Source organism: Chiloscyllium plagiosum, unplaced genomic scaffold (assembly GCF_037043375.1).
Source record: "Chiloscyllium plagiosum isolate Xiang-an unplaced genomic scaffold, Cpla_swu_hap1 HiC_scaffold_19, whole genome shotgun sequence".
Classification (NCBI taxonomy): domain Eukaryota; kingdom Metazoa; phylum Chordata; class Chondrichthyes; order Orectolobiformes; family Hemiscylliidae; genus Chiloscyllium; species Chiloscyllium plagiosum.
The window spans coordinates 24,802,031-24,814,980 of NW_028270157.1; the positions used below are offsets into that span (position 1 = coordinate 24,802,031).

Below are 12,950 nucleotides of genomic sequence, written 5' to 3' on the forward strand. Positions count from 1 at the left end.
TTTTCCCAATAGAATTCCATTTCTAAATGAAATTTATAGCTTGTTTTGCTTAGCAAAGCTGATTAGCTACAGTTGGCAAAAAAATTATGGTGGTAATTTCTGTATCCAAAAACAGACCATAAAATCTAAATTGGCCAGTAGTGTCATATCATGTGATTTTTTTAAGAAAACATTTTTTGCCAGCAACCCAGTCAGTATTGCTGCCGTAATTTCATGAGTCAAAGTGTCTTCTTGTAAAACAGAGGAAACTGAATGGGGCAATTACTGTTTTCCTGAAACCTTTCAGGGATCCTTATTTGTTGGCAAGTTAATTTATGATAATGCTACTTATTACAGAAACATTAAGATCCAATTTCTGGAAATCTTGCTCAATTCCTGGTGCTACCCAATGACGGGCATGAATCACTTCGCTTAATCTTTCCTCACAAATATGATTTTTCTATTTTCTTGGGCACGAGGTAATATAAAATCAAATCACTTCAAAAGGATGCACCTAAAATTTTGTTAAAATGACAATGATAGTTTCAAAGTACAGATTTTAGTTTTCACTTATTAGCTACTTTTGGTCACTTTTACACAATCAAGAGAGCCACTTCCTTTTCATCACCCTATCCACAAGCACTTCCAAGTTCCTTGTCTGCAAAACAAGGGATGATCTTACCTTTCTACGTCATATCCTCAGTGATGAAAGTCAAACATTGCACAGCAAACAACAGTTTGTGGCTTGTAGCACCTGAAGTGCTATCAAGCAGGGGTTTAAAAACAGCGCCAGCAGTGTGAAAATTGCAAAGTTCCAGCAAAGGTACGCAGTTCCACTTCTCCTAATGCATGATTCCATGAGCTATGTACCACATAAGCCAGTTCCATGATGAATGTGACACAAAAATAGGACCATGATGGTCACGCCTCATAAATCGCACCAATAAGAACACTTTGCAAAAAATGGCAAAATTCAGCCCAATGACTCAACAAAACAAAGAGAAACCAGCTGTTGGAAGCCGGGAGTACCTTCGGACAGGTTTCTGTAAAGACTGCAGTTCTGTGGGGAATCATGTATTAAGAAACTAATAAAGGATATCTGTTCTGTAATTTCAGAGTATTAGTTGCTTAATAAATTCATTCTATAGAAATATATTTTGTTTATTTCACCGTAAAAGTCTCAAGACTTGAAATCTTGTGTGATCTATGTAAGTTGGTTGTTGGGAACCATCTACTTTTTAAAAAAAATTTATTGTTCTCCCTGACCATCATAACAATTGATATGCACGTACTTTAAATATGAATGCATAAAAGAGAAAGGTTATATAACTTAAATCCATATTCATTATTTAAAAAGGAACGTCTAGCTCTGAGGAATAAGTTTTTGGATATTTATTTACCTCATCAAATGTAAATTCACTCAAATCAACTTCTTCAAAGACATCCTCTTCCTCAGTTTGAACAGCTGCTAAAGCATGAGACAACTTCTTTCGTAGGAGACAGCCCCGCCAATGTGCCTAAATTAAATTCACAATGCATTTAATTGTTAAAAAAAATTGAAGTGATGAAATATAAATAATCTGAAAACAAAAGAATGATAGCATTTGGGTCAAACTGAACATGGGATTATCCATTTTGCAGAACAATAATATAATAATTTTGAGACATAAGTGAGTAAAGGACAGTACTTTTAAAATGCCATAAGGATTCCATCACCTTGTCTATAGGCTGTAGGGAATGTTACAATCCCAGCATCACAGGCTGAAATTTTTTAATTATTGTACAATTCTTTCAAAACTCATTATAGTTGATAGCAAAGGCAAGAATAAAGTACAAAAGAGCTGAGGAATATTTAGGATAAATCTTTTTAATTGGTTTCATAGATTTCATGTACCTAAATTATGAAATAAAAATGTTCTTGAGAAACTTCTTTCTTTCATATTCCTTGTACAATTTGTTGAAATAAACATTTTAACTAAAGAACATAGGAACTCAAGCTTTATAGTAAAGCTAAATTGTTTTATTATGTTAAAACTGATCTAAGTAAAAGAGTAAAACTTGCTCAGATTTTCTCTCTCACGCACAAATACAGCTTAGAGAGTGGGGAAGGATGAATCAGTAAAATTATAATCTCTAAATGTTAAAGGAATTAACAGTTTGTAACTTAGTAACTAGGCTAGCTTCAAGCTGAATCATAGAACATAGAACATGACAGCCCAGTACAAGCCCTTTGGCCCTCAATGTGGCGCTGACCCGTGGAACCAATCTGAAGCCTATCTATCCTACACTATTCCATTTTCATCCATATGTTTATCCTAGAACCATTTAAATACCCTTAAAGTTGTGTAACAGTACTACCCTTCACAAAACCAAGTTGACTATCTCTAATCAACTTATTCCTTTCCAGATGATTAGAAATCCTGCCTCTTATAACCTTTTCCAACACTTTACCCACAACCGAAATAAGGCTCACTGGTCTATAATTAGGAGGGTCTCTACACCCCTTCGTGAACAAGGGACAATATTTGCTATCCTCCAGTCTTCTGGCACTATCCCTGTAGACAATGACAACATAAAGACCATAGCCAAAGACTCTGCAATCTCCTCCCTTGCTTCCCAGAGAATCCTAAGATAAATCCCAGCCAAGGGGACTTACCTATTTTCACTATTTCCAGAATTGCTAACACCTCTTCTTTGTGAAACTCAATCCCATCCAGTTTAGTAGTCTGTATCACAGTGTTCTCCTTGACAACACTGTCTTTTTCCAGTGTTTAACACCAATGAAAAATATTCATATAACGCTTCTCCTATCTCCTCTGACTCCACACAGCTTCCCACTGCTGTCCTTGATTGGGAAGTGCTTTTGCCCGAAATGTCGATTTTCCTACTCCTAGCTTGCTGCCTGATCTGCTGTACTTTTCCAGCACCAGTCTAATCTAGACCCTAATCTTACTCTAGTCATTTTTTCATTCCTGATATACTGATAGAAAGCTTTAGGGTTTTCCTTCATCCTAGCTGCCAACAATTCTATGGCCCCTCCTCGTTCTTCTTAGTTCTCTCTTTAGGTCTTTCCTGGCTAATCTGTAACTCTCAAACGCCCTAACTGAGCCTTCACGTCTCATCATAACATATGCCTTCTTCTTCCTCTTGGGAAGAGATTCAACTTCTTTCGTAAACCACAGCTCCCTCACTCGACCACTTCCTCCCTGCCTGACAGATACATACTTATTAAGGACACAAAATAGCTGTTCCTTGAATAAGCTCCACATTTTAATTGTGCCCACCCCCTGCAGTTTCCTTCCCCATCCTAAATCTTGCCTAATCACATCATAATTGTCTTTCCCCTAGCTATCACTCTTGCCCTGCGGCATATACCTACCCCTTTCCATCACTAAAGTAAACATAACTGAATTGTGGTCACTATCACCAAAGTGTTCACCTACCTCCAAATGTAATACCTGGCCAGGTTCATTATCCAGTACCAAATCCAAGGTGACCTCGCCACTTGCTGGCCTGTCTACATACTGTGTCAGGAAACCATCCTGCACACATTGTACAAAAACTAACCCATCTACTCAAACTATAGTATTTCCAGTCAATATTTGGAAAGTTAAAGTCCTCCACAACATCTACTCTATTACTCTTGCTCCTATTGAGAATCATCTTTGCTATCCTTTCCTCTACATGTCTGGAACTATTCGGATGTCTATAGGAATCTCTCAACAGGGTGATCTCTCCTTTCCTGTTTTTCACCCATACTACCTCAATAGACAAGTCCTCAAATGTCCTTTCTGCCACTGCAATACTACCCTTGATTAACAACGCCACAACTTCCCCTCTTTTACCATCTTCTCTGTTCTTACTGAAACACATAAATCCCAGAACCTACAACAACCATTCCTGTCTCTGATCTATCCATGTCTCCGAAATGGCCACTATGTTGAAGTCCCAGGTACAGGTTCACCCACTTTGTTCCAGATGCTCCTGCCATTGAAATAGACACACCCCAAACCACCTTCCTGCTTGCTGGTGCACTCTTGTGACCATTAAACCATATTTCTGACTTCACTACTCTCAATCTCCTGGACACTGGAACTACAATTTAGGTTCCCATTCCCCTGCTTAAACCCTCCCAAAGAGCCTTGCTGCTTTTGCTTAGCGATCTTCTACTTTCAGCATTGAGACAATTTAAAACTGCGCATGGACAATGCAACTGTTCTTCTGGAGACAAAGCTATGGAGTTCAGTTTCTCCTTTAATTTTTCTGTGTGATGTACCTGGAGAGAGATAATAGCAGAGAGGGACTTCACACCATCAAGTTGGTGCGAGACAGTTTTGTTGAGAAAGTATGTGTTTAAAACATCAAAAGTGTTGTACGAATATACTTTCCAACTGACCAGACATTAAAATATGATCACGTATTAATTTGTAACTTGATTAGCTCAGGTCTCAGAATTCCCCTTTTGAGCCAAGGTCCCATCGTTGAAGTTGTTAGAATTGAATGGCTTGTCTCCACCTAGTTGAGAATCTAAACTGTTTTCCTAATGGAATAGGAAATATGGTTCATTCATATTTCAATCAGGTCATTGTCTTTCATGGGCTTTTGTAGGCATGTCATCTCTATTAGATTGGACTGTGGAACAATGCAAACTATGTTGCCATCTCAGCTGTGAACTCAAATGAGTTTTGTTTCTATTTTCAAAAGATCTACTTTTAGAAAGTTCAATTCGTGTTTTCAGTGGTGGATTAAAATCATTATTTGACAAGAAGGCATATCTTCATGACAATCATCTTCAAAGTTCTTTGTGATGTTGAATGTAATGGATTTCTTCACAGCTAATACTTCAATGATGAGAGCTATTTCCTCTGTTCTCAGAAAAAAGGAGGCATTCCTGTTCTCTGCTCTGCTCCATCTGTTACAAGACAGAGGCAGAATCAATTGTTTGTATTTTAACCCCCTGAAGTTTCCAGCATTTTTTGTTTTCAGTACAGATTCCAGCATCTGCAGTAATTTGCTCCTACATCCTGTTTGCATGTTGTGTTTGCTACAGTTAAATAGGTGAATATAAGATAAGGGGCAAAGTCAGATGTCACATAGCACTAATCACAAGCTTTCAGAGCACTGCCCCTTCATCAGGTCACCTGACGAAGGAGCAGTGATCCGAAAGCTTGTGCTTTCAATTAAACCTGTTGGACTATAACCTTGGATGATAACCTTGGATGATAACCTAGTGTTGTGTGACCTCTGACTTGTCCACATCAGTCCAGCACCAGCACCAACACATCATAAGTACAGGGAATGAGAGCTGGGTGAGCACTGGTAGGTATGAGAATGTGATGGTGCATCTGGGTATATGGTGCAAGTCCAATGTGCGAGGGAGAGCTGCTGAGCAAATGAATGATTGGGGGGTATGGAGGTATATATGATGTCACATGAAGATACATTCATTGACATTAATCACCCACACCAGTTATTACACACTAGTTATCTTTTATGACCACCCACTTTTAAAACGTTATAGTCCATTAGCATCTCAATGTACTCATCTGCATGGATAAATATTCATTATATGAAGCACTTAAATTATACAATTTTCATTACAATAAAATAATTACTTCAATCAAGTCAATGCCACAAAGGAATTCTGTGGCACAAATTTACATTTGTTTAAAGGTGGCATGCAACAGTTGTGTCAGGTCAACAATCTTTTTTGGCTCAATTCTGTAGCACATGGAAGGAGCAGGAGAATGACAGCTTGTAGACAGGCTTGGGAAAGGCAATTGCGAGACAAGGTCTTGAGTGAGGTATGAATATGGAAGAATAAGAATGAAATCCAGAAGAAGAGAAGAGAGTATAAGGATGCAACAAAAAAATGGGGTATTTGCTGACCAACAACAGAGCCCACAACTCCAGCTGCATGCAGCATTAGGAGAGGAAGATGTTCAGAGTGCAGATATTCAAGTAAGGCATCATAGAATGTGGTCACTGACCCATCACTATGTCATCAGGACAAAAGCTAACTACCTGTTGTCAGAGAGACAATGCCAGAGACCACTGAGTCTGCACCAGGATGTAGTTATTGAAATATGTGAAATTGTCAGGCAAGTCTGCACTCACATGGGTTCAACTCTATGCCAGTTACTTTCAAACTGACTGTGGTGTTCAATATTTGTGCCACTGGTGCTTTTTGGGGCTCCATGGACATTACACAAAGATGGATTATGAAGGTGACCAAAGGTTTCTCCAGTCTTATGAATTAATTTGCCAATCATTTCACAGATGAGGAGAGTTAGATGGTGAGGTATTGGATTTAGTGGTGACTGCTCATTTCCCTCCATGATTGCACTCACGCAGGCATTAGAGCCCACAGTGATCAGCCAGTTGCATTTTTGAGTCACAAAGGCCTCAAACGTGCAATTAGTCTGTGACTACAGGCAAAGAATCATTGCTGTATGAGCTCCTTTCCCAGGGAGCTTTCATGATTCATACTTCACAGCTTCCAGAGCCTGTTTGAGCCCCAGCCCAGGTGGATGGCAGGATTTACGAATGAATACCCACCGTGTGATCACATTTATCTATGCAGCCTGCCACCCGGGCTTTAGATTTTAATGACAGTTGAGAGTGAACTGAGTCTCGACATAAGAGGGAAAGTTTCACTCACTTCAAGATATGCCATCCAGAATGACTCATTACAACTAATGTACCACCCAAAAAGGTTGCATCTATGTGTAAATTACAAGACTAAATATGTGACAGAGAAAGAAAAGGAAACAGAAAGCAGCATTCCAATATAACACTGTACCTATTATATACTTGCTGTAGCTTTTATAGGTGTACGAATTATAAAGATTCCTTTCTTCCAGTAGAAAATGTATATCTGCATTTCAGTCAGCATTTTTGAAAATGGTATATAAACAACCTGGATGATGAATTTGCGCATGTTTAGAATTAAACTTTAATAGTAAAGTTATCAACTATTTTACTTCAGAGAGAAAATTGAACAAAGTGAACCCCAGGAGTTTGTTTAAAGAAGCAGATCCAAATTTTGGGTCTCTGCACCACCAACAAAAGAAGTTCTCAGGTTGGTGCTGGGAGAGTAGGGATGGGGGGGTGGAGTGGGGTGGGGATTAATATCCAGGTGAGGCCCTTGTTACTTGTTTTTGGTACAAAAAATAGGCCAGATACACTTCAGCTTTTATCAATAATGCAGAAAGCAAACTTTTGAATCATAATGTATACACTGCTCTCCATATCAGATAATGGAGGAGTCCATGTGGCACATGTTCAATCGTGACTTGGTAATTTGAAGATTAACCACCTTCTCAGAAAGCAAAACACTAAGTAAGCAAAAAATAAAACTGCAGATGCCGGAAATGTGAAGGAAAAAAGCAACAACTGGAGAAACTCAGCAGGTCTGGCAGTATCGAAGGAGAGAAAGCAGAGAGTGTGTTTCAGGTCCAGCAATCCTTCTTCAGAACTGAAAGGTACATATGCTGAAGATAGAGAGGATGGAAGTAAGCAAGAGGTGGATGTGAAGCCCAGAGAGCCCACTGCTGTTTTCTCTCTGTCCAGCCAGCTGCATTCATTCTTACTGGTGGCATCATCCAGTATAGAAGGACACCATGAATGCTGAGCCACTGAAAAAGCTGAGGAGGCCACCCCAATGTTGCCTCAGTCCATCTATGCTGCAAGGTCCTGTGACTGAAACTGCCTCTGCAGTAAAGCCAGTGAACGCCTGTAGGTGAGTCCCAACGGGCACCATGATAAAGATGCAATCCACAGGCAGTTCCATCAGATGCAGGTATAATGAAGCAGGCTACCTCCACTTCATAATTAACCACAGGAAGAAAGCACCTTGTTGGACTAGGCATCAGCAATAAGGTGTCACATCATTCATTTTAATTGATGATTACCTGGGTAATGTTTTATGCATTTGTTTTGTCATTGATTAATTTTGTTGTAACAGTAAGTCAGAACAAAATCTTAAATTTCCTGCCAAATGCTTCCTTTGAGGCCCATTAATGAGCTAATAAACATGGTCAAAATGTACATAAATTGGAAGCATTCATGTGGAGTTCCTGTGGAACAGTGGTAGTGTCCATACCATTAAACCAAGAGGCTGAGATTCAGGTCCCACCAACCTAGAATTTGTGTTGTTATACATCTGAACTGGTTGATTAAAAATAACTGGAAGCATGTGGGTTTCCAACTTCCAATCATACACCCACTGTCCCATTGAAGAAAGAATCTGAAGATTGTGGGATCCAATGTGCATTCTGGGAACATGATTGTCAAATTCTATCTACACACGATCTCACTTCCACTGTCAATTGGAAAATCTAGCCCCAGAAATGTACAGTGATTCAAATGCTACCCATCACTCTCAATGTTCCCGCTCGAATTAAGCTAAACCAAAGGGCTAGCAAAGCCCAGGATGACATCATAGTGCAAAGATCAAAACTGATGTTTAGTAACAGTAGACAAGGTTTAGATTGAAAGTACACAGGTGAAGCCAAAACAAGTATACAATTTGAAGAGAGACTAAAAGAAAAAAAATGGTGGGTTAAGTGAAAGAAAAACAAAGGATTTTATCAACATAAAATGTAAATGGTTGATTAATGAAAGGGTAGATCTAACTTGTGATGAAAACAGCATTCTTCTGGAGAATGCAGGGATGTTTTGCCTTTGTTTAAAGAGATACAAGAGACAGAATAATTAAAATAGATTTGACAGGAGGATAAATAACATAACACCTAAATAAAAAAAAAGTGCAGATGCTGGCAATCAGAAACATAAACAGAAATTCCTGAAAAGGCTCAGCAGATCTGGCAGCAGCTGTTGAGGGAAATCAGAGTTAAAGTTTCAGGTTCGATAGACCTTCTTCAGAAGCTAGGAAAGTGTTGGTTTTATGTTGAAGATAGGATGGAGGAGGGGGGAAGGAGTAAACAATAGGTGGAGATGGAGCCCAAAGATAGTGAAGAACAGATAGACAAAGGACTAGATAGTGATCGGCCTGGGAGGGAGAATAGTGTAACACATATGTTCAGTAGGAGAAAGGGGTTAATTAAGCAACTGTACGCTGCTAATCAGAAAGAATAGGAAGGAAGTTTCAAGACCAAGAAAAAAAATAATACTCATTAATAGACATATGGAGGACTAACAAGATTTTTTTAAAAATTATTAAACAGCAAAAATGTCTTTAATTTTTTGAGAAAATCAAATAATATTTATAAAGGAATCCATTTGATGTTAATAGGAACTGCTATGTGATTAATCACCAAGATCCATCTAGTTCATTTAAAATGTAGAAATGGCAAACCAGCATTTTTGGTTACAGGATTTGCGGACTGGATAAAGGAGGTGTTAAAATGGCAGTATTGCTATAATGATTAAAGAAACAATCATAACTGAGAGATAAGATTGAATACTAGAGGTTGAAACATGGATTGAAATGAGAAACAACCACATGGTTGGAAGTATACTATAGATGTCAAAGAAGTAAAAGGGGGTTGGATGATCAAACTTGTCAATAAATTGCTGAGAAGTGCAGAAACAATAGGGTGGTAGTATTAGTTGCTGATAAAGTCAATTTTAAAGGTATAAAGGGCACAAAACTCTTCAAATGCACTCAGATCAAAATTTTAGGCCAGTTTGTGGCAAGGAATAATTCTGGATATTATAGAAAATTAAGATGGACAGGTGCAAGACACATCAGCAGTGCAACATTTTTGGTGACACTTTCAATAATACTGCTAGATTTAGCATAGCTCTTAGAAAGGATAAAAATAGATCAAGAGTGTTGTTAGAGTTGCACCCAAACAGGCAAGTGGAGATATTCCATCACACTCCTGACTTGTGCCTTGTAAATGATGGATAGGCTCTGGGGAGATAGGTGGTGACTTACTAGCTTCTGACTTGCTCTTGAATCCACTGTGTTTAAGAAGCCAGTCCACCTGAATTGCTTGTCAATGTAACCCCCAAGATATTGATACTGGGGTAACACCATTGAACGTCAAGGGATGGTGGTTGATGGTGGTCATTGCCTTGCACTTATGTGGCACGAATGTTACTTGCCACTTGTCAACCCAAGCCTGGATATTGTTCAGATCTTGTTGCATTTGAACATTTGAGAGGAGTCGTGAATGGTGCTGAATATTGTACAAACATCAGCGAACATTCCCCATTTTCCGATTTTATAATCGAGGGAAGGTCATTGATGAGGCAGATGAAGGTGGTTGAACCTAAGACATTACACTGAGGAACTCCTGCAGAGATGTCCTGGTGCCGAGATGACTGACCTCCAACAACCAAAACCATCTTCCTTCGTGCTGGGTATGATTCCAACCAGGGAGATTTTGCCCCCTGCTTCCCATTAATTCCAGTTTTACTCGGCTCCTTGATGTCACACTCAGTCAAATGTGGCCTTAATGTCAAGGTTTGTCACTCTCACATTACCTGTGCAAATCAGCTGTTTTATCCATGTTTAAACCAAGGCTTTAAAGAGATCAGGAACCCAAATTGGGCATCAGTTTGCAGCTAATAGGTATTTAGCTCTTGAATTTTTGTTTTTCCCAGCTCAGTATAATAGACAAACTGCGGGTTTGTTATTGTCACCTTGTGATTACAAAGACAATAAGGGGCTGATATCCTCTGCTCAACTGCAATCCACCCTCTGCAGATTATGTTCCAAATTGTAGAGACATTTTGTGTTTTTCACTTGGAAATATACATGATGGAGGAAAATCTGCTGTCCTTTTGTGGTCTGGTCTATAAATGACTCCAGACTCATAGCATTGTGGTTGACATGACTTAGCAAACTAGGTCAAGAAAAATGATGGAAATGCTAGCTGTGCCCAAATTCCATGAAAGATTAAAGAAAAAAAACAAAGAAAATGTTCCAAATATATATAAAGAGCATAAAAGTGGGCATAGTTCTTAATGAAACACTTCATACCTGTCTTTCAAAAGAGGGGTGAGGCAGTATTTTAGGGAAGGGGGAATATGAAATATTGGATAGCATTAACATATTGAGAGGAAATGTTCAGGAGTTTAGCACACTTAGAAGTGAATAAATTGCATGAACTTGGCATAATTTATCTCAGATGAAGCAAATAGTGGACTCTAACTGCAATTTTCTAATCCTGTTTGGCTAAGTCATGGTGCCAGAGAACTGGAAGACTACTCATCCTGTGCCAGTGCTTATAAGTGGAGGAAGTGGTTATGTGATGGTCACCATAACATCATTGGTGAATAGATTATTGAAAGAAAATTGAGGTGAAACTGTAAGTCATAATTTAGAAAGGCACAGATTAACCATGCAATGTAAGCAAGAACTTGTTACGTGTTAGAACTCAGAAAGCCCAGCTGGGGTTTATTGTTGAACATTAAAATAGAGCCACTACTCGTGGCATACAGCGGCTAGGTCCTGATGTAGGGCTTATGCCTGAAACATCGGTTCTCTTGCCTTTCGGATGCTGCCTGACTTGCTGTGCTTTTCTAGCACCACACTCTTGAATTGGCTAGTTCCAGCCTGGGACCGATAGTTCTGCAGATCCATCCCTGGGTCTGCTTTATATTTTCTAATCAACCTATTCCGAGATTTTTTAAAAACTCCTTTGAAGCAAATAGGACCTGAACCCAGGTCTCCTGGTTCAGCAGAAGGGACACTACCACTACATTCTTGGAGCTCTTCTTGGTCTACTTAATAGATATTCTTAATCAACCTGTTCAGAGATGTTATCACAAACCTCTGGAACAGGAAGGGACTGCACTTCCTTGTCTAGAGTTAGGGATACCACCAGTGTGCCACAACAGCCTTTTGGGTCTGATATTTTTTATACATCTGGAAGTGCTATCAGACACAACCAAATTACTTTCCTATCACCAAACCACCATGAATTTATTTTTCGCTTTTAACTATTAACCATTGCTGTAGTCACCCTTGCAGCCAATCAGTAATTATACGTGTAAAGCTCATTTTGGGTATTGCGAGCCATCAAAAGTGAAGTGGGTGGGGGGTAAAGCAGGAAGGGGCTAAGTCAAAATGGAATTGGAGGGCGAAGTAAAGCAAGCTGGTGCCCACCTCTCTAAAGGCATTGACAGCATTGATGGACACCACGTGCTCCCTGTCCAAGGACACCCAGGCACCAACATAATCATGGGAGAGGGGCAGCTGAGTCTGCTTTATAAAGGACTCAGGTGATGAGTTCTTTCTGGACAGGCCAGTTACCAAAGAAACTCATACTCGCCAGGTTCCGGGGGAAAATTAATTAAATTACTCCCCATGGGCCTTGTCAGGATTATCACATTAAAGAAAAGTCTGAGGAAGACTTGAAATGTTAATTATGTTTCTCTGGGTACAAATGCTCTCAGAACTGTTGAATTTCTCCATCATTTTCTGTGCTGAATTTAACTTGATCAATTTTTTCAAGAGGTAATAAGGAGGGTAATATATTTGTTGTAGTTTACATTAATTTGACAAGGCTTTTCACAAGATCCCACAGAAAACTTTGGTTAAAAATGTAAGAACCTTGAGATTGAATGATCTAAAAGACAAGGAGCATACTGGAACAAACATTGGTTTAGTATAAGGAGCAGAGAGTAATGTTCAGAGTATTTTTGTAACTTGAAGGTCAATTATAGTGGCTTTTTGGAGGATTTAGTATTGGGTCCTGTTCTGAAGAAGAGTTATACCGGAATAGATTAATTTTGTTTTTCTCTCTGCAGATGTTGCCAAACCTGCTGGGTTTCTCTAGGTTTTTGTGGTAAATATTAATGACTTCGACTTGTCCACACTGAGCACAATTAAAATGTTTAAAGATATCACAAAAATGGTTGTGCGGTTGAAATGATGGAGAAATCTATAGACTGCAAGAACATATTAATGGACTGATGAGGCAGGAAAGCAGCAAATGGAATTCACTTTGGAGAATTACAAGACATTGCAGTTGTAGAAGACAAACAAAGACAAG

General features: G+C 39.1%; 1 protein-coding gene across 4 annotated transcripts in view; it reads right to left on the minus strand.

Moving 5' to 3' along the window:
• The window catches only part of lrriq1 (leucine-rich repeats and IQ motif containing 1), a 183,316-nt gene that overhangs the window by 68,432 nt on the left and 101,934 nt on the right, over positions 1-12,950 (minus strand). For all 4 annotated transcript variants that reach the window (XM_087997145.1, XM_087997146.1, XM_043709694.2 and 1 more), the window contains exon 18: positions 1,380-1,496. In XM_087997145.1, the coding sequence (XP_087853271.1) occupies positions 1,380-1,496 (117 nt within the window). The remainder of the gene's footprint in view (positions 1-1,379; positions 1,497-12,950) is intronic.